Below are 23,248 nucleotides of genomic sequence, written 5' to 3'. Positions count from 1 at the left end.
AGAATCCATCTCCTTTAGACAGTCTGGCAGCTCTCCAGCAGCTCAATCTTCAGTATGAGTCCCTGAGATGGAGGACAGGGCACATGTTTTCAGGCAGATTGCACATTTGAGAGAATAAATTGCCTCGTAGAGGACCAGACACTACATTGTCTGTTCCACTCTGTGTTCCTTTGCCTTTACTGTAAATATGTTTGTTGAAGACCTGTCATCTGCAGTTTCTTTTATTTCTTTTCAAGGCCTGCTCATTTTACTGTGTGAAGCCTGGTGGCGGGACTCAGCCGGATTGGTCTGTGTCCGGAAGTGAACATGTGGTAGTGTTTAGCTTCGTAATGCCCTGGGTTTTATGGACGTCTTGAGGGAGATATCACATGGAAGGCAACCAGGAGAGTGATTCTGGGCCAGTAAACAGACTCGATGTCCAAGTGTTGGAGAACTCTTGTTATCACAGAGCTTCCCAAGGGTATACCTCAGTCCAAGGCCCACAGAGAAGGCTTAACATGGATGCCAAGTCATCTCTAATAAGCCAAATCTGTTCTCTCTCAGACATTCATGTATTTTTTCAATGGAACCTCTATCAATTTGGTGACTCCTTTTGGCATGAAGCAAGCTCTAACACCCCCTCAGTTAATGGAATGTGTAACAGATATACTCACCAGAGACTTCTCTGTTGGCTCCAGTGAATCCTTCATGTGTTTTATTAAAACATGATTTTGAAACACTTCCTCCTTGACATGCTTCTCAATGCTCCTCACCCCAGTAAGTTAAATATTACAACAAAACAGTGCAAAATACTAACTATTTATAATTCATTGGTACATTTCTGTTCTTAAAGTTGCATGGTCAATATCAAGTCAAAGCATTTGACCCTATTATTTCCCTGAGAAGACCATCTGGCCCAAGAAGTTTAGCACTACATAATACAGTGGGTTGAGAGAACAAAGAGCGGTTCATATTTCAACAGATTTTGTCCTGTCTTTAAAGTTTTTCCAGGATAAAAAACACACTCCTCTCACCCCTTCATCCAAACATCAATCAATAAATGACTTCACTGCAGACAATAATATTAGCAATAACATGTCTCTCTGTGACGTCGCCATTGCACACAATGGCAACCAGGAAACCAGCAAGCTGCCAAAAAAATCCCCCCCAAAAAACCCATCACAAATGGCTTGTTACTGAGAAATTGCTTGAGAGCTTTGATTAACAAATATAAATCTGTGCAGGAGGAATGGCATTGTTGTCAGAGCATTACATATTAGCCCCTGGGCAACTAGAAAAACACGTTTAAATTTTGGCATAGAATTGGATCAGCTGTTACAGACAGAAACTGTTGGACAGGTTAAGCCTTCTTGGCAGAAAAACAGTGAGATGGACGCACATTCCCAATGTCACAAAAACTAGTTTAACTCGACCAAACTACGATGCCAAGCGGAGGACGGGCTTTTCAGTTACCTGACAACATTTGTGTTTTGAAAACATTTCTAAAACTTCCTTTACTGCTGTGGACAACCATCTGGTTGAAATATGCTGCCATTAGTCCACACACCTGGTACTGCTACTAGTGTGTCAGCTTAGATGTGCGCAAGCCCTCCAGGGCCTATCAGTCCACATGCAGTGCTTGGAGGAAACGTGACATGTGGCATAATTGAGTCAGGCAGCAAATACTGTAGCAGGAATCAGCCAACTGATGCCACTACTGAGTGCCCAGCGGGGGAGCTCTGAACTGTATAGGATGGTATCATAAAGGAATGTGCCTGTGCCACAGATTATTAAAGGCACTGTTTTTCTGTTTAATTCAAGATAGCATGGGGCCGTGGGAGTAAGGGCGAAGACGGCAGAGGCCCTGACGAATGGGCCGAGAGCACCCTGCTGAGAGTGTAAGGTACCCTAGGTGAGGCATTGAAGTGGCGTAAGAGAAAATAAAGGAGGTTTAAGAGAACAGTTCAGCACTAAAATTCACCCAAATTTCCCCCCTCTCACTTTAATTTGCCCTCTGTCTGTGGGCTATTCTCTAAGGGAGATCATTGTTTCCTCATGTTTTATTTTTGCTGGTTCTCCAGTTTCTTTGTTCAAGGCTGCACATGAGGAAATCCAGCATGATTTCTTGGGCTTCACTGGTTCCCAACTCAGTGTATGTATGTGAGTCAGGATATTGTAGCATTGATGTTGTGCTCATTGGACTTTTTTATGAAGTAATTCATATTTATTCTGTCTGTCTTATTTGGTGGGTTTGAAGAAACCGTGATGGAAAATAGCTGACATAGAATGTGAAGAAAAAAACAAAACAAACGTGTATTTTTCAGTCTTGAAAAACCACAAGGCTTAGAATAAGCCTAACCTGGGAAATTGGATTCATATTTGTTTCATTTGAAAACAGACACATTCATTGACTTTACAATAAGCAGTTGAGGACCTGTGTTGAGTTCAATTTTTCACTTGTTTCATCTCCCGAGCTGCCAAATAAACCTCGAGGTTATCTTGACAGGGTAAAGGCCAGTGTAACTGAACCTTGACTTGGTCTTGGTCATGTCAAAACAGATGTATTGTTGTATTGTATTGCCTCGGCTATAGTAGATCAATGCAAAAATAGGTATTGGTCCAATAATGAATTTATTGGAATAGTAATGACTGCTTGTAAGTCATAATCCTGTCAAAGATTGAACAAAAACCATGGAAGTGGCAAGAGAAATCATGCATGCGGGGGTTTGCTTGTCTTGTGAGGTAGCTGGATACGTGCAAACCCATCATCATCTGATCTTCTGAATCTGCCATCTTGCCAGGTTTCGAACTATGTGCTTGTGTCTGAGCAAGAAGTTGTTCAAACCAGTAAGCGTCCTGTGATTCTTCAGCATCCTTTCAGCTGAGATTAAGTATCTGTCCTTTGAAAATAACAATGGTTGTTGTTATCATGCACGTGCAGCAGTTATAGCGAAACTGAGAAGTATTTGTATTTTTTTTAATGGAGAAAAGAACTGATGGCTTTTCTTGACGGTAAATATGTTTTTTCTTCTCTGGACAGGCTACGGCAAGAGTTTGATTTTCCAACGGCCCTCCGCTGGTGGTAGTCTCCTCCTACTGTTGATCTGATTGGTTAACGTTAGCCTGTAATAGACAGATAGACAGCCGGTTTCTTCCAGTCACCTGCCAAATATTTCCTTTTTGAATGTGCCTGTTCCTAAGGAAGACTTTCTTGGCCGGGTTGTGTCCTGCTAAAATACCTCTGCTTCAGATACATTTTCCGAAACATCCTTAAAGTTAATCCATTTGTAACATCTAAAGTCCTGCCTCTCAGCGTGTTGCCTCTGTATACAAAAAAAGAAAAGTTCAAGCCACTGAAGTGGCTGAAGGCTGAAGTGCATCTGTGGTCCACTGAGTATGAAGGTGATGCAGCCTATTGTGCCCATTAGACATAAAGTTAGAGTGCATAGTCTTGTCAGCCTCTGTGGAACATCCTCTGATGTTGACAGAAAATCAAACCATAATACTCTACGTAGCATTGGCACTCGCTTAGATCCTTTTTAGCGCTATTTAATATAGTAAACAACTACATCCCCAATGTCATGTGTTGACAGCAAGCACTGGAGTTAGGCAGGTGCCTTCAGCGTTCCTTCTTCTGGCTGCCCAGGAGATGTTCCCTCTTTGATAGTTTCTTCAAATATGCAAGCCAGCGCTGAGGGAGCAGATTGTTTGTTCTAGATTTCCTGGGAGACTCCCACCTTGGGCTTCAACAGAGGAGTCGTGATGATTAGCAACAGAGTATGCTGCTTCTCCCAGAAGCCATCGGGAGAAAAGGGAAGGGTCTAAGGAATCTTGCTGCTTTCTCATTGTGTAAATACTCTTCCCCCTCCTCCACAGTAATGTAACTCCAGTTTAAAATATTGACCTTTTGTTCAGTGCATGGACACCTAGTGCTTGATGTTATTGAAGTGTAAGTGAAGAGTAATACATGCTGACATGTGGCGTTTCCCCCAGAGAGACTCGGTAATGTCTCCATTATGAAAACAAAGGTCTTGTCATTCTTGGACCAATTTGGCTTTTGTGTTCAGTCGTGTAACAGAGACTTAATGCCATTTTCTGGGATTGTGGGGGGTAACACAATTATCTCCCTGGCTCCAGCAAGTTGACAGACAGGGCCTGAGGGAAGAAGCTGTGCTTATCAACCATCTTCCCACTGTCACAGTGACAGAAATGTTGGCACACGCAAACAAATGAAGGGCGGGAAGTCATCCGCAGGACTGTGCTCCGATGCCACAGCTCATGATATTGCACATTATGTAGTTCCAGCGTGATGTAGAAGGGGGGGGGGCTGTCATCAATCACATGAGCCTTTCAAAAAAGCTAGTGTCACACCACATGTGCAGCACATGTTCTGTGAAAGCAAGCTGTATTGTTACCGTTTAGCTTATCTTAGCAAGGAGATGCTTGTGACAATTACGGTTCATTAACACCTTGCTTAAGACAAATGGTGGCTGTCCGTTTTACACAGTGATACATAAAATCAGTTGTATTATTTCAAGTTACTGTGCTGAACGTAGGACACATCATTAAATTAGACAGTTAAGTAGCGTACCAAGTATTTCTGCAGTGGGAGCTCAAATAGTTAGTTTGTTTTTTTTGCCTTTTAATAAGAGAAAAGTTTCCGGTATGGAAACTATGTTTCTTAATTGGATTATACCATCTGTTGCCGTCTTACCCATCTTAGCCTGTCAGCTTAGGTTTTAATATGCATAAAAGTACTTGCATTTTAATGTATGTAAATTATTTATTTCATTTTTTTGTTGGAAAGGACAAAAACATATCTTTGAAAATCATTTAATTCGTGTTTTCATGCAGTGTTGATAACAGTCGGTGCCACATTGCGATGAAATGGAATGCTTTACAGTTCCGTTGCACTGCATATCATCTTTCAAATGTCAACACAGTTATTCTGAAAATATTGTTTGTTTCCTTTTGTTCCTGCAGTTAGAAAAGACGTGAAAGACGAGACTGACGACAGAATGCAACAATTCAAGAAAAAGGCGAAAGAGCTTCGCATCCTGGACTCCAAAACAGCGCAGAATCTCTGTAAGTTTCCACAGTTATATTTGTATTGTATTTTACAGCCAATATCCTCATGTTGAACACCATTAGTTCACATAGTACTATATCATTTTTAACCGTGACCACATTTTCTATGACATTCCAGTTTTTTTTTTTCACATTCCACAAACAGCTTAACAAAGCGGGAAACAAACAGTAGAAAGCCCCCAACAGTGATAGTGTTTTATTGTACCGGGCCTTTGGGGGAATGTTTCCTCAGCCGTTGTTTGCAGTCACCACAAGTGCATATAGATTGCATCCAAGCTCCCTGTCTGTGTTCATGTGTAAAGTAAATTCCTATCAGAACCGAGGGCTAGAGCTACATGTAGGTGTTTCAAATCCCCATGAGCGTAGCTGGACTAAATGCTCAGATGATGCTAGTGTGGACAATTTTCCTCGCCCTCCGAGCTTTCGTCTTTTTTTGGGGGGGGGGGGGTTGGGGAGCCTTCAGGTTAGATTTAAATGATCTCCAAAAACCTCTGGCTTAGAATTTCACTAACAGCTCAACCCCCATTCTCTCTCTTCCATATGAACCTCCTTGATCTCGAATCCAAAAAAATGCGTTTGTGAATTTGTTACACATAAACTGAGTGACTGCTGGAAATCTTGTGCTGCTTGGTGGGTAGAGCGATATCTTTTTTTTTTTTTTTTTTTTTTTTTCCTACATCTTTGGGATTTCATCTGTACCCTTGATATACCTTCCCTCAGAGATACAATGTATTGTAGATGACAACATCTCATGAAATATGCATGTAAAATGCTAATATTACATGCAAACCCTTACGCCATGTTTCTTTTACCTTTCTTCCTTAAAGAACATGTAGGAAGGGGGTAAGCAGTGACATACTGTAGACCGGGATAAGTATGTTTTTCCGGTTGCTAAATTCTTGTAAGTTCTGGATGAGAATGTCAAAAATAAGCTGAAGGATGCGCGTACATCACAGCTACATTAACAGCTGCACTCAACCAGTTCTCTTCCCGGGTGCTGGGGATTTCTTGCACTGGTGCATTCCGGCCTCGTATCCTTACATCTTCCATGAACAGAGAACAGATGAATGAGTTCATCACGCAAAATTATCAAGGTCTGATGTCAGGAAGGGGGCATGTGGCAAGAACATAAGGATGACAGACAGAAGTGTCTGCGCGTGTGTGTCTTCCTATGTGTGTGTGTTTGTGTTTGTGTGTGCCCGCAATTGAGTACGTGCCAGTGTGGGCATGTCGTTGCACTTGTTTATGGGCTGTGACAATGTTGATTGGTGTCAGCGCCATCTTTGATTTCAGCCCTCAGCAGATGGGCTTTGAATTTGCAGGAAGCAGCGATGAGTGTAGAAAATCTCACCTCCAGAATGGCAATTGGTGGGAGGCACCGTCCCACACAGCCACACGGCTCCCCCGAGTCGCCTTGACACGTGCACTCCAGCATCATAGATCACATTCACTGCCTGCTGCGGAAACCTCTAAGCTCCCTTTTCAATTTTGATGTGCCTTCGTATTGAAGGTTCAGTGACTGGGGTGGGTAGTGGGACAACATGAATGATTGTGATGCCAGTGCCACTTTATGTATTTTAGTATAACGATTATGCATACCACTGAAATGTCTGATAAATTGTGCCCTTTTTGTCTGTCTAAAAAAACTAAAACTTTCTTGACTCGTTGCTTAGCCCTGAATAAAGAGAAGTGCTGTTGTTGAAACGAGATAAGAGCGAAGACTACTTTTCGCTGTGAATAAAAAGAAAAACTATCAAGTTGCGTTTTGAAGGGAACCTGAGGTGCAAGTAGACTTGAATCAAATGAAACGAACAGAAATAATGTAGTGTACAACGCAGCTGAGAGACAGGGACACGTTTTGTTAATCCACTATACAGAGGAGCATAGAACTGAGCACAGCACGATTAAATCAGAGTGGCCTGTTGTATTTCAGACATTGACAATCATAAAAGAGAAAAAATGCATTCAATTCATCAACAATCAGCATTCAGTTCTAGGTTTGAGAAGTGTTGGTGCTGCGACAGGAGCTGAAGCCAGATTGGACATTTTTCATTGTTTTACACTGTATTGTTTAGGCACGAGGCATTTTTTTTCTCTTTCTGCGATCTTTAATAATCAATCATTTTGACATGCTGTAGGCTTTAAATGTTTGACAACTTCATAAAAAAGGGACATTCATAAGAAGCTGAACCAGCACTGTGATAGAAAACTTCATCAGAAAGTTTCAAGATGATTAAAGCTGAAAAAGAATGAGCGAGTATAAACCAAGAAGAAAAGTAAAACAAATAAACACAAATACTTTTTTCATGCTAGTGTGTGTTTAGTATTGTTAATTTTATTAAATTGCGGTTATTGAAGAACGTAATCTAAGAATTTTATCGAAGCAAACTTAAGTTCTGGCAGATCTACAATGTCGGTGCAAATATTAAATACGTTTCTTTGGTAACAGTTTATAATAACCATTGTTATTTAGATGGTAAATTTATAGTCAATTACACATTTTTGATAGTTATGTCACTGTTGACAAACGATGCAATGCTTTATAAAGCATTTATTAAGCAATTATTTATTGTTAAGTTACCACTGATGTTAACAATTCTTCATATCTGGTCTTTATAAACTTGTAATAACTTAGTGCATACATACAGGTAAACTCTTACTGAGTTACTTACTAAACTGTTTTTAAACAAATATCGTAGGTAACCGGCTCATCCTCAGCTTTGGCAAACATGTCAGAGCTGCTAAATTTGGGGAACTTCGCTGTGCCTCACAGCCTGTGTGTACAGTATCAACTGTTAAATGTATTTTTTCACCACAATCTAAAGAATGTCATCCTAATGTGGAAAAAATCATCGATTAATGATGGAATGTTGCCTGGACAGAAAAACTTTCTCTTCAGCTCTGCAGTTCTGAGTCACCAGGGTCTTGACACAGTGAAGCACGACAGGTTATGGTCATGATTTGTCGGGACTAAGCAGCAAAAGAAAATAAAACTCTGTGTAATAAATAGACTGTAAAAGGAAGAACTCAAGGATGCTACCTCTCCGTTTGTTGCACATCAAATACAGACATCAGGTCCCTCTGCTGCAGCAGTACAGCAGCTGTTGAGCAACTCTCCTCCAACTCATTACCAAACCTCCACCTGTGACTTCCACCTGGATACACCATCAGCTCCAATTTCCACTGTGGGCAGCCCACCTGGAGAGTGAAACACCCACTAGGATGTCCCCTGAGGCGTATCCAGTGTTCTTCTTTGTATCCACCCAAACAAAACTGTGGAGCTTCACCAGATGTCAACATGACTTCCTGTTAAAAGAACAACTATTAATTGATGAAAATAATAATAATAATAATAATAATAATAATAATAACAATGGTATTATTTTTGCACCACTGGTAAATCTTGATGATTTCCCAACCCAATTGTTGTTAGGGTCACTCAGACTATCCTGTTGAGGGGCAGAAAGTGTATTAGTTTTGCCAAGTGTCAGGTTAAGTCTGTGGTCATTTTGTCTGAGGAGCGATGAGTGCTGAAATGTCTCTTTGAACCCCGCGGTCTAATAAAAAAAAAAAAAAAAAAAAAAAAAGGGGGAAATGACTCTTTTCTCTCTTCATCACAACAGCAATTTTCCTGGGCTCGTTCCGCCTGCCTTATGAAGAGATCCGGGACATTGTGCTGGAGGTAGACGAGGAAAGACTGAGCGAATCACTCATCCAGGTAAGACTGATGTTCAGCGTGGTGTGTTAGTTCTTTTACTCACACACACACACACACACACACACACACATGCACTTATTTTTACCCTCTGAAAAATGTGCTCAGCATGGTGTGTGTGTGAGTGACAGAGACCTTCTCTACACGCTCACGTGAAAAAAATTATTTTTATATTTCAGTGTCTGGTGGGTAGCTTGGCGACCCCATTTTAAACCTGGAATGGTCTGTTTTTGGCACAAATCAGAATCCTCATTCTCATGTGGACCGTAGAGACCCTCCATTCATCTTCCAATAATGGATGATGAAGGACAAGGCTTGGCAAAGTCTCTCCAACTCCACCCTCCTTTCCTCTTTCCTTTGTCTTAAACAATAATTGATGAGCTTCCTAAAGGCTACTTGTTTTTGCTGCTATTTTATTTGGTTTTTTTTTCTCTGTCTCAGAAAGCATTAATTGAAAGCTGGGCGGGTGCAGCTGAGGTGACAATGCATGGCTGGGCAGCCTGAGCCTCCGTTGCACTAATATGTCTTGCACTGTCCTTGTGTTCAGCACTAAAACAGTCCTGTTGTTTTTTTTTTGTCTCTGTTTTATTTCAGAAGTAGGAGGGGTAAACCCCAGGAGTGAAAAACAAATACAAGATGTCATTTCAGTATAATCTTGGCAGTGATACACTGTGTTGTGTGCAAGATTCTTATTTATTTTATTTATTTGCTTCCATCCAGTTGTGGGCATCATTCAAGTGCAGCTTTCAAGCTGAAAACAACTACAAAGAACTTTTACTTTGTGTTGATTTGGAAGGCACCGGTGGACAAAAGCGCCAAGAGGACTACCGCCTTGTGCCATAAAGGTCTTGATCTGGCTAGCACATGTATTTATTTTGAAAGCGAGTGCAAGTAAGATGCCACTTATGGTAAATACTAACCCTTTTTTTTTGCAGGATGAATAGACAGGATGTAGTTTATCATCACACAAATGTTACGCTATGAGCCTGCTGTAATCCTATACCAGCTTAAATTCATATTTTGATATTAAACCACATCTCGCAATGTATTTCATGAACAAAATATACATGTATACAAAATGTAAGTCAGGCTCTTCCAGTCTACATGCCATAAATGATTGAATCTGTTTTAACCAGGAAGTTGACTCAGTGTTAGGCATTAAGATAACTATAGAATCAGCCAGCTTCTTTCTTTTGGTCTTGGTTGCTTTTGTAGATCATAAAGAAGCATCAGTTTTAAATTGAGACTGCTTCATAACCAGTTCAACATTCCTCATGGTATGTTTAAGTCCCGAAGTCTTTCCTGCCTTGGGGAAAAAAACACATTGCCTTCCTGCTGATTTATTGTATGTCCTTTACCCTCATGGCTTATCAACAGACACTTGCACAGGAGCTCGTCCGCTTCCTCCCCGCTGCTCGGATCCAAGACACTAGTAAAAGGGGGTGAGGCAATATATATTTAGATGGGGCCTATCTAGAGTGCCACCCTGCAGGACCATTATTTTGAGCTCTGATAACCTTTAATTGGCTGGCAATCCTGCAGAAAGTACAGAGTGTACGTCATAAGATGGCAGATCCCCCTCCGCTTTGTGAAGGAGAAAGGAAGTTAAGGTGTTGACCTTTTCCAACCTGCTACCTTTCTGTAGCTGCCAGCAGGGCAGCTGTGTCCCCAACGCCCCCCACCACCAGGGCCTGATAGCACACAGCACCAGGCAAATGGTTGGACTGGTTGTTATATTCCAATAGGGTTCCATGGAAAATAACCACTATATGCACCACATACAAGAGCGACCATTACACTGACCTTGACAAGCTACCAACGCCAAGTTGGGTTTTTATTCATACTGTGGGGATTTACTACAGGGATTTACCATCGTATGACCAGATCTCTGATCTACGTCATATTTTAATGGAGAAAATATTATGTGGTTTACCCTCTGATACCCTGTGGCTAATCTGCTGATGCCCTAGGGTGGTTTCCTGATGGATAAGTAATAAAGTAATTGCTAACTGTTGGTAACTGTTACATTAGCTGCTGTAAGCTTAGTTAGCTGTGCAGTTAGAAGTCCTATTCGCTGACGCTCCCCCGCTTGGCCTGATAGCCATCTCAACCCGGTGGTCCAAAACTCCTCTGCAAACATTCCCCCGGTGCTCTGAGCTCCTAGTGCGAGCAGAGTCAGCCGAATAGAATCGCTAGCTGCACGGCTAAGTGAGGTAACTAGGTAACGGCAGCTACAATTAACAGCAGTTAGTTACTCATACAACAAGAAAAGTGCAGCTCAAGATGCAGAACAAGCTTAATTGGTCCCCTTTAAAACAAATGCATGTAAATCTGTGTTTTCAGGGATGTCAGACGTGGTAAAGTGACACAAATATAGGTTTTGTTTCCACAGACGAGCACCTCTTTGTGGGTGTTTCTGTCGTCTCACTTGACACTTCCCTTTCCCCTTTGTAACAAATGTGTAGCAAGACAAAGAGCCTGGAGAAGAAAAAAAAAGGAGGCTCAACGAGGCTCATGAGAGCAAGTGTGTGAGTCAGCATAAGCATCTGGGAGCTGAGCTAATGTCACAAAATCCAGGGGGAGGCGAGGGGACCGACTGAGTTAACTTATCTGCGCAGACGGTGCCCACATCTGGCAAGTGTGTCACTGCTGGTTAGATAACGATGCAAAAGACAGAGTATAGCCTGGACTGGACAATTAGGACAACTCTCGAGGAAAAATATTTATTCACTCGCAGTGTGCCGTGACACCATGTTTCTTTCCCTGTGTGTAGTATTTTCCTCCAGTGTTGTCAATTTACCTCCCGTATTAGTATTGTATTAGTGAAAGTAATACTCATTTGCATCGCTGTTTGAAGCTCTTAAAGTCAGCATCATTTCTTTCTTCATGTATAGCTCTAATCATCACAAGTTTATAATGTCTTTATAATCACTGACGGCTTTAGATCAAGAGATAAACAGATTCATATTCAAAGCTTCTCAGAAACGTCTGGGTTGCAATGCACGGCGTACTCTCATCTTTTGAATTTGCCCATAATCAGGTAATAACATTGATTTATGCCTCATCCTGATGTCAGCATCCGTGTAAGGTTAAGTATTTTAAATCTGTCTGGGACTCGCTGCAGCAAAACCTTATTGATGTACACCACATCTTTTTGTTTTTATTTTATTTATCCGATTATTTGACACGGATAATACATGTAGGAATTGTTACATCTAATGAAAATGCAGCTGATGTAATGTATGTTGGACTACTAGCTGTGGCAGTCCTCCTCCCTGGTTAAGTTTTTGAGGAATGCAATACACGATACAGCCCTCTCAAAAAGACTAAAACGAACAATAAAACAGACACAGACAAGCAGGCACTAAAGATTTAATTACTTTAAACAACCAAAAACATGATTTAATTGGAAGTTGTTCTATTGTAAGACTCTCAAACGCTTTACGTTGAATTCTGTCTCTGATTAGTTTGAACCCGTAGACAGAACATGTAATGTACCATTATGCTAATTGTTGTGTAGTGTTAAAACATGTTGTGCTGGGATAAGGAGGTCCTGCCAAGTTGAAAATATGCCAGCTCGTCTATATTACTGAATTTGCTCTCATTTTATCATGAATACGGTTCTTTTTTTCTTTTTTTTTTCTGCCTCTTTCTCAGCAGTATCAGTCAAGGAACTAGTTTCCGTGTTCATTATTCTTTCTTTCTATGAAATCTTTCAAAGGAGGTGATGTGTAATCAGACTTTCCACGCCACACAGTTGCTAGGATGACATTCGCCTCTCGAGAAGAAAAAAAAAAGCGATAAACTCAGCCCTGGTGTTTGACGGACAGAGCGGTTTGCCTCTTTGGTTTTCACAACGGCATAAAACAAATTCTTGTTTTATGAATATACACAACATTGCGAGTCACCATTTGGTAAGAAAAGTAAAACCAACACTAGGGTCTTTTTTTTTATTTGTATGAAAGTTGTATACTTAGCGAGTCTTCCCGGCGAAATGAGAGTCAGACGATCATAGAACAAAATCATGCAGAACCGAGCTCACAAATTAAACAAGGAAGCGAGTGACACATGGCCGAGAAACACAGCGAGAGCCATACAGAAGCACTGGAGGGGAGCAGAGAGACTTCCTGCTGGGTGACACAGTCCTGAGTGTGGGCTCCATCTGCACAGTGCTCATCTACACTCATTATGCTGATTAATCACTCTACACCACCCACTTTCAGCCACATGCCAATCACCATTTATCCACATGGACAACTGCACACACATACAGAGTAGGAAGATGTGTCTGCATGGCTCGGGCAACGATAAAGGAAATGCAAAGCGACCATCTTGCTAATGCTTAAATGAGTGGGTGATTGCATCTAAAATTAAAGTAAATAGTGTTTATCATAGAGCTGCAATAGTGAAGGGAAAGAAAAGACAGTATGAAAGAAATGTATTCGGTTAAAGAGTGTATGGAAGATGAAACCGCTACTGCCTGTGATGCATTTCTAGCTGTTAGTTACTCTCCACAGTTTTGATAGCTCGGTGCCACCTGTTGTTTTGGCGATTAATAATTAAAACATGTAAAATAGGCTTTGCTGAGCAATAATAGCTTGTAAGTGGAACATGGCAAATTTGATATTGATGGAGACGCTAAGTAGTTTCTGATTGAAGACATATTGCCACAGTTTGAGTTTATATTCCGGTTATTTCCTGTTTTAGTTTGTAGGTTCTTTCACGTTTTTATATTAACCCTGTGTTGGTCCCCTCTCTTTCTGTTACTTGCATTTTGGATTTTGAAAATTCAGGTGGGATCTCAAAGCTCGCTTGTTTGTTTTTCAAACAGCCTGCCTCTGTCTGTCACTTAGCATTTTTATCAATTTAACAAATTGTTAGGCTTTAATGCACACTTCAACCTTGAGAAAAGTGATATACTGTACTGTACCTGGCACTTCCACAAAGCTCCCTGGTATTCATGAGCTCAGATAAACAATGACTCAATTTTAACCGGTCTTGTAGCACTTGATACAAGGAGAAAATAAAACACCACGAAGACCAGCTCAATTTAAAATCGCGCCTGGGCATTATTTTTGCAAAGGCGAGTGACAGGCAAGCGGGCGATTGATAAATGGAGGGAATCGTGGAAATAGAAGGAATCAAGGAAGCAAGAGGTGTTCATAATGCATCTAAAACTCTGTAACTCAATCTTATTATCTTCTTTCTCCGTCGACATGTCTAATGTAATGATTTGTCAGCAGAATGTGGCAGAGCGTTGGCCTTGAAGTACCCCTACAATGTGTCACCGTGGCAGAGTGGATAGATAGGAGTTGATTGGCTCTCCTTATTCTGCATTAGGGCCCATCAACGCCTCAGAGATGATGTACACATCCCTGAATGTCGGCAGACAGTTCAGGCCCTCACCATTCATCCAGGCTTCATATGAATCCGTGCAATTCCACACTTATTTCCATCTCTGTATACCCGGCACACAAACATACGTACAGTACATGCAAATGGAACGGCGGTGTCAGTTATCCCATCTGTCTTCTAGTCGCCCTGCACAATCCTGTCATTTATCATCCAACCTCTAAATGTGTCTAATGTCCCCACACACACACACACACACACACACACACACACACACACCACACACGTGCACATGTTTGCATACATTATCCCTGTCTTCATCTCATTTGTCTGCAATATTCATAGTGCTGGTGGACAGAGGGCACTTTTGTATATCAGGTCAGCTTCATCAAATTCAAAAAGACATCGGAGCCAACCCACTATCATACCTTGTATAACAATGAGATGAAGAGGACAATGAAAGACAATAATGAACGTCGGCTCGGTGAAAACAGATTGAGCCCAGAACAGCTTGGCAAAGGTCTGCTTTTAAAGGGCTGACAGCTTGTCAAAGCAAGCCATTACTATTGTTGGCTGGCAACAGAAGCAGCGAGGGAAGGTTCTGGAGACCTTGTTTGTGAGTGAAACAGTCAGGCACGTGCACTCTGGTCTGCAAGGTCCCGGTCGCTCCGTGTTTGGCACCTTAGGATGTCAACCCCCCCGGGGAGCTTTTCAGTAGCACCTTTGCAAAGAACGTATTATACCTCACGCGCATTGTTCAGATTATGACGTGGCTATGCCCGTGACCTTGCAGTTGTTGACTTGAGTTGGCTCTCCTTTGGTGTTTGTAATTTCACCAAAAGTCCCTCACAGCCTCTTTACCCCAAGGGAAAGGCTTAACTGGCAGAATAATGGTAGTTGGTCCCATGCCCTCACAGCTCCTGCCAATGGAACACAAACAGGGCAAACAATGGTCAGATTATTAATAAGCACTTGTAAACTTGCATAGTTTATGGTGTAATCGACTGATACACATTAACAGGGTTGCTCATAATAGTTGACTGGTAAGGTTAGTACGATGTAATAGGCTGAAAGCATGATTGTAATGAAATGTACTCATTACCGTATTACTTTTATTTTTTATCACTGCAGTGTCATTCATTTTATATGATTTCTAAAGGCAGCCCGCAGCGGTTTGTTTCTTGTTATGTAGAGCGGAGTCCGTGTTTTGTATTTGTCAGTGCTTCACATTCAGTTCATCTGCACATTTCTGCAAAAACACAGTTTATTGTACGTGCACAGAATGATGATAAAAGGTTATTAAAAGCGACAGAAGCGCTAAACTATCATCAATAGGAACATTTGGCAGTAGTAATTTCAATAATATGAAATATTTTGTCGATTATCATGTAGTGATACGTAATTTAACATCACTGTGCTCAGAGTGATTTCTTTTCACTAATTGTTTAGGAGATTTGTCATAAAAATGGCTATTAGTTCTGTAACTGTGATACCAAAGACCTTGGTCAAACATCAACAGTATTTATTTTGTTGCCATATCCTTTTCAAGAGGCTAAAAGCTGATGTTAAGCTTACTCATCGTATATAGAAAAGCACTTCATTGTGGCAGTAGTCCCTGGAAAATTGTTAAATAAGTTTAAGTGGCTGACAGTGTTGTTGTTGTATTACACATGCTTTGCAATCTCCTGGAGGAACTGTGTCCAAATGCATCGTTAGGAAGATTTCTTACTTACAGTCGGAGGGATTAAGTGGTATTGGTTTCCAGGAATTTAGATTAATGCTCAGCAAGTGTGGTCTCCAAGCTCTCCAAGCGTCTTCTTTTGTCTTACCACTTTATTCGTATTTTTATTGGACAGCAATTCTGCTGGACTACCTTGTGTTCCCTTGTTGCCTAATTGGCACATCTTGGGGAATTGTTCTTCGTGATTACAGTTTATAAAATTCTTAAATTTCCTACAATACGTGCATCTCCCTCTTGTAATGTCCCCTCGAGGCAAATATTAGCTTTTTAAGGTCTAATCAGCTTTTCTACCTCCATCGAGCAGGCCTCGGTTCCTCATGCAGCAGTTTAGCCGTCGCAGAGTCCCCGCGATGTCCAATTATGGCCCATTTCTAATTTAACCATGTCACATCAGAGCTCATCACGGTGTTGACCTCAGTGGATCAGAGCTAATGTGTGAACGCAGAGGGCTGTTTTTAGTGTCGGAAAACTTCAGCTGTGCACCGAAGTTTAAAACTTACATCAAGATATACGCAGCACAGTTCCTCATATTCAGACATCTGCTGCGCCGGTACATATCTTGGTATAAAATTACCCACATCCAGCCCATGCCTTCGGGCTTGTCAGGATCCTCTTTTGTTAAGTTTTTTGGGAGCAAGGTTTTCCACTTCACCTAACCTACTATATCTATTTAAAGTGTGTGACTGGGGGACTGCGATGCGTGTCGATGCACGACTATTTAAACTATGTATGTATATGGTCTTGTAACTCGGTTTTTGAAGGTCGGTTATTGTAACTAAAGCTTGCACCCTTATACTGTCAGTGTGCTCCACAAAATCATATGTTTGAAATCTATGCAGTAACAAGCAAACAGAGAGATGGAGAAGAGAAGTAAATTAGCGCTAACATGAAGAGACGCATAGACCCTAACAAACAGAACAGTTTTGTATTTTGGTGGCTGGTGCAGAGTGTTTTTTTTTTCCCCCCAACCTCTATCCCAAACACGCCATGTGACCTAGCTGCTTGAAACGAGGGAGTCATCACTAAATGTTTAAACACACCCCGTTTTTTTTGGTGTGTGTGGTAAGCTAACTCTCGTCAGCGGATGATACGGCCCTTGGGGCTTGTTTTGTGGAATATCAGAGTGGCTTCTTAAAGTTTAATGTCTGCCACTGTATTTTATATTACTCCATCTCCTTTTCAAAAGGAAATGCTAATGACTGTAACACTGCACCGCTGCTATTCATTTGTAATTAGCATCGCCCTACGTTGTGTGCAAACGTGCCCGTACGAATATCAAAGTAGTGTCCAGCATCTCTTGTATTTAAGCTCAGCATGCCTCAATGAGTTAATGTGTGCTCATCATTTCCCAGCGCTCATTGGGTGACATATCAGGGCTTTTAAGCAAACAGTGGGAAGTGTTTGTATTCATTTTTATGATTTAGGATGAGCAAGAGACTGTGACACACATTAAAGCGGTTTTTAGTCATCCTGATTCGCCATGAAAATGTGTCAAAATCAGAATGATACAGGTATAATGCTGCAAAAGTAATGTGGTTAAATAGGAATTACTGTCACGGCATTCTTGCACATTTGTATAGTGACATTAAACCATATGTAAGGATTCACTGCATTTAGGTGTCACACCAACATGTGTTTACATATTAAATGTGCAATATGTACGAGTCGGCCATCTGTTTGATTCATACTCAAATCAAATATAGTGCAGTGCAGTTAGTGAGTCTTGGGGACCAGGGGAGTGTTAATGGTAACACCATGGACAAACGACAGAGCTAGCTGGTAACCATATTAACAGATATCACTGCAACACGATATCAACATGTTAAAAAAAAAATAGTAGTAGTATTGCTTGAAAAAAGTATTTGCGTGTATTTGTGTGTTCTATCTGAATACAGGCACTTATTCTAGCCGCAGCGACCAACTTCTTGTTTCCTACGGCCACAGCACCACAACTTACTTCATTTTTCAAGTGTTTTTCCTCCTTCCAAAATTAATAATTGCAGACATTTTGTAGTGTACGTCTACATTCCCCTGCCTGGGAATTGAAATGTGCTGTCGTCGTACGCACACCAATGTAAATCGCTTTCCTTTCTGGTTATGTGGCTGTGTTTTATTTAATATCAGTCCCTGCTATGGAGTGATGACACTTAACAACGTCAGAGAGCTGAAGAATTTGACAGAAAAAAGATGGAATTCTGCTGTGACTACTTAGCTGTAGCACATAAACATCATGCCTTATACATAAACTTTATATATTTCTCTGCCCGATTGGCTGTAACTTGTTTAAGAGGCACCTTCAGGAAATGCACACATGGATATTCTCTCCAATTATTTTTTGACATATGCATTTTAGAAAAGATAGTAATTTTCTTACTTTTTTAAACCGTAGCATTTTATATAACATGTCGCATGAAATCCATATACACACTGACTCGGCTGTCTCGCTGTAAACACCGGCGCTGTCAGCTTTTGGCTTTGCACTACTTCTCTTCACCTCGCCATGGCAACAACCTTTCCGCCAGGTCTCACAGGAGTCTTTCGCACTAGCCTTGCTTGTTATTATTGTTTATCTCTCTTGTCAATCACCCAGATCACCGCGATGCTCATCCATATGCATGGCCTCATCATTACACGTGGCTGCCCGTTGGCTGCAGGGTCTGGCAGTGCCCATGCCAGCCTTTGTTCTCCGCTGTAACAACAGGTGATTGTAGCAGCCTGGCACATTGTCGGGGCATCATTTGCATGGTGTAAAAGTGCACATGTGGGGCAAGGCGATAAGTATGGCTGTGCATTGGGCCTGTTGGATTAGAGCTTAAGCAGGAGAAACGGGGTCCCCCTTGGGCTTAATTGTGGTGTATTTTGGCACACTGCACACAACTCTCTTCTGCATCAAATGCTAATTTAACAATGAAATGTGAAATACATTATGCTGATTTGTCGGGGCTGGAAAAAATAAGACAGGAGAGGAGGTGAAGTATTGAATAAACAAAGTAAAGGCAGGGGAAAGAGCGGCGAGGTTTGGCTTGGTGCAATATCAAATGTGCTTCAGAAATTGATGGCTAGGACCCAGGGTACTACATGTACTTTTCACTGATCATCACCGCGCTGCTGATCTCTCACCACAGGCTACAGGCCAGGTACTCTGTCCTCGGGTTGAATATTGATTAAAAGCACACGCATTCACACACGCACGCAGGCGCGCACACGCTTGAAGTTCCAGCACAATACAGCACAACGGTTACATTTTGATTAGGTTGGAGTCCGTGCGGCTTCTCCTCAGGCGCACTGGTATGCTTTTTTTTTTTTTTTTGCTTTTTTCCTTAACCGGTAAAAAAATTAGTTTTTCTGTTTTCGCTCTCCAATTCAGCGTCTTTGTTTCGGTGACAGATGGCACATCACTCAGAGAACGCCGTCAGACAGCAGACTCCACAAACAAATTAATTTCTATTACTGTTTTGCATGCTAGCTTTCTTCTCGTTTTGATTGACAGTCTCATCATATACCGACGCTGTATTAGGGTGACTGTATGGGACACTGCGAGAGGAGAATATTCACAAATGAGAGATAATTTCAGTGCGGTGCAGTAAAGTTCACCCCACCCCCCCCCTTCTTTCTTTTTTTTTTCTTTTTTTCCCCCCCACATTGACGAGCTTGTTTTTACAGCAAAAGTTCTTCGTGTCGATTGTCCTCGCGTCAGGTATAGCAGTCTTACTGAAGTTGAGATCATTAAAGAGTACCTGCATTCATATTTTAAAGCGTTTTCTTCCCTTCAGTTAACATATAAACATTAGATTAATCCAAGTCCTGAGGGCTCGCAGCAGATTCAGGTGGGTGTGGAAGGAGCTTTCAGAAACATTTTGTTTATCTCCTGCTGTCTGTTTTTTATTATTTGCTTGTTCCTTTTTCTGCCTCCGCTCCTCGTCTCTGTTCTTGTCTCGTTCATTACCTGAATTCTATCTCTCTGTTCATCTCCTTTTTTCTTTCTTTTTCCTTAATGCGAACCCCTTTCATTTGCCTGGTTAATTTCCCTCTTAATCCTGCTTCACACCTTTCATGGCGAACGTAAAGTGCTCAGGTGTGCACGTTTAAGAAATTCCTCCATATTTCCCTCTAAAAGACAGATTTAATGTCACAGTAAGTCTGTCAGGTTTCCCAGCCCCAGCCCTCAAATTAATCCCTCCCCTCTCTATCTTTCTCTCTCTCTCTCTCTCTCAACCTTTCTTCCTCCCTCTCACTGCATTTGTGTCTTTCTCTCAGACTGCATTTCTCATTTAGTTTAATGCGATTTCAGAATCTGTCACACTGAGTTTGCTGCCTGTCAGCCTGTCACTGTAGCTTTGCTCACAGTGAGATTTGAGGTGTTTGTGTGGTTTGGCAGGGTGTAGATTGTGTAAGACTAGGACAGCCTGCGTGACTGATGCTCATTGTTTACCATATTTACCTGTGAGACGAGATTTGCTGTTTGTTGTTTGCTCTTTGTTTTTTTCTCTCTCGTAAGTTCCCCTTTAATTACCGAGGTTAAACGTTGAAAACACGCTTATATTAGCGAACATTTAATGAGATAAAGCGTTCGGTGTACCTGTAAGTGCTCCTCGTATTATTTGAAATATAGAACAATGTTTGTTTGTTTTCTGTGAAATTAAAAATATTCAGAAAAAGAAACATTTGGAAGCTACCGCACTCCGTTTTACCGAGCATTATCTGTCAAGAATGTCCCCGTTCTCGTAAACAAAAAAACACAACTTTATAGCCTTTGTTCCACATATTCAGTTTCCAGTTCTGTGGTGGTAACCTTTTGTTTGAGATGGATGCTGTCTACACCCACAAACTATTGTGCAAAATTACTTTTTATTTTATTTTTTCCTCTTTTGACTCTAAAGCTTAGTTTTGAAAAAAAAAAGAAACCCAAAAAAATATATAAAGAAATGAACTGAAGAAGCAGCTTTTGAAATTTCACATAATGTGTTTTTTGGAACTGTCAGGCGTCGTCGGTTTGAGAAGCAAGGCTCGCGGAACGCTGAGAAGTCTTCTTGTCTGTCTATTATTTTGTTATTGATTCAAAACGAAGCCTTCAGTGATTCGCCATGAGTCAGGTAGGGGAGCCCGCTGAGGTGTCACAGCGGGTAGACGGCAGTCCTGTGTTGCTCTTCATCACAAAAGAACGGGCAAAATACCACATGTTTGTCTGTCTCCCAAAAAAATTGAGGAGAAAATCAATTAAAAGGAGAAAATCGCATCTGTCAAGCACGTGGCAGACGCGGCCCCCTCTCTTCTGTCTTTCTTGTAGACCTCCAAAAAGACGCAGCGGAGAGGAACACGGTTTACTCAGATCGTCTTTGAGACATCAGGCGATTCTCCCTCGTTTCTCCTTTGTTTAACCCAGCTTAATAAAGACTTTATTGCTCTGAGAAAAGCCATATCGATTGACGTGTCTCAGATTACATCTTAAGGTTTCTTGGTTTTTCTTTATCATTTTGACATTACTGCGGGGAATATGCTTCTCTGTGCTCTAAGTGTATTTCACAAGGTAGAGGTCATAAAGTAGGTGCGGTGGATGTTGCAACTCAGTAAAAGGAAGGAAGGCGCGCACTCGAAAAGTTACAATTAAACTTGGCTGAACCCAGATTTCTGGCACAATATGATATTTACACGTATAGTATTTAGTACACACTTTTACTGACTCTCGTTGTATTGTGAACTAAGCTTTTTGAACCTGTTCTTTTTTCAATCTACACCACATCAGCACCTGCTGATTTAACCAGCATGCAGTGCTGTAAACTTTGTGGTTACGTTCACGCCTAATACATGCCTAATACCCTCCTTTTGAAACTGTATTAAGTTGGCATGGGTTCTCGGCGGCTGCTAAACTGTGAACCTTGATTTACTGGGAGCCAGTTGACAGCAGCAGAGATCAAAGTATGGAAGTGAAAGCCCTACAGATACTGTCATCCTCTACAAATGTTTAGTGAACCGTAACGTGTATCTCATTACTTTTACACTCTCCTTTACCCTGGCAACCGCTTCCAGTCCTCAAGCACAAACCTTTCACAGCTTGGGTAGCAGGAGTGAGATTATTTCACCAGTATTTAGTCATTTTTGTGCAGTGGACAGGTTTTTAAAAAAACAAAAACCAGTACAGTTCTAAGTTAATCTGCGGGAGAAACACTGGTAACAATATTGTCCTTGTCTTGACCCGCAAATTTAAATCTATAATAAACTGATTGGGTATTGTGTGCAATGATATCTTAATCTGTTTCCGAACAGGATAACAACCGGAACTGATTATCTGCACATTAATGTCACAGTGATTCTTTAGATTGAGATTTAACACATTTTGACAGGCGTGCGTTCACGTAAATTGTGCTAGCTCGCGTGTTATTGGACCGCTGCCGCCCCCTTACAGTGATTAATTGATTCTGATTCGTCAAACTGAGCGCATAGCATGGTTGATGGACAACCAGAATGCATACTGAATAACTGCATCCGAAAGAAGGCAGTTTTTTTGGGGGAGCCAAAGTATCATATTCAAACAGTTATACAGTGTTAAACCTGCAGGAGTCAACAAAGGAACGGTACATCTAGAAATGAAGACCATACAAGCTGGGGCATTTGATATGTTACATGTTTATTGTTTGCACCTTTTAGACTTAGATTTAGAATTTGGGTGATGCCAGTCAGTAACGCTCATACTGACACATAAAGTCATTAAACATAATTTGTGTACCTTTTTGGTTAAACTAAAATCTGTGTTTATGTTGCCTGTTACTTGTACAATCAGTCAGGCCAGTCCATAAAAGTCCATTTATAACATTTCCCTGAAAAAAAACAAAAAAACAAAAAACAAAACAACAAAAACTATGGCAGCAGGGCAGTGACACATCATAATTTTCTACAAATTTACAACATACATTTACACTGATGATTGAATATATCCACTTTGATAACACATTCCGCCCAAAGTGTGTCTCGATTTTTGACAAGGCAATACTAAGCGTGATTTATGAGGTTTTTAACCTGAACAACCACATTTTCCTGCCCCTGATTTGTCGGCAGATTGCCGTACTCTGGCACGTGTGCCGATATGCGGCGCCTTCATCTTCACCCAAGGCGGTAAATGAATGTGTAGTGTTGCTAGCATTCTCCCAGTAATCTCTCCTCGACTGCTGTGTGTGTCTGGTGGCCTGTGGTGAGGAGTCTGGCCCAGCGTCATCACCCAGTCTCCCACATTGTCACACATATGGTGCTGCCTTTGTGTCAATTGTGCTCTACGGGGTTTCTAATAATTAACAAGATGACAGACAAATGCAGTGACAAGTACAAGGTGGATTTGATTTTCCGTGACACAGTCTTCTGTAGTGTTTTACAATAATTTC

General features: G+C 41.3%; 1 protein-coding gene across 3 annotated transcripts in view; it reads left to right on the top strand.

Moving 5' to 3' along the window:
- The window catches only part of diaph2 (diaphanous-related formin 2), a 395,371-nt gene that overhangs the window by 213,544 nt on the left and 158,579 nt on the right, over nt 1-23,248 (top strand). For all 3 annotated transcript variants that reach the window (XM_030396391.1, XM_030396392.1, XM_030396393.1), the window contains 2 exons: nt 4,963-5,064; nt 8,691-8,785. In XM_030396391.1, coding sequence (XP_030252251.1) covers nt 4,963-5,064; nt 8,691-8,785 — 197 coding nt within the window. The remainder of the gene's footprint in view (nt 1-4,962; nt 5,065-8,690; nt 8,786-23,248) is intronic.

The sequence above is a fragment of the Sparus aurata genome, chromosome 18 (genome assembly GCF_900880675.1).
Source record: "Sparus aurata chromosome 18, fSpaAur1.1, whole genome shotgun sequence".
Taxonomy (NCBI): Eukaryota; Metazoa; Chordata; class Actinopteri; order Spariformes; family Sparidae; genus Sparus; species Sparus aurata.
The sequence above is the reverse complement of the archived record's forward strand: the minus strand, read 5'-3'. Positions and strand labels throughout refer to the sequence as shown.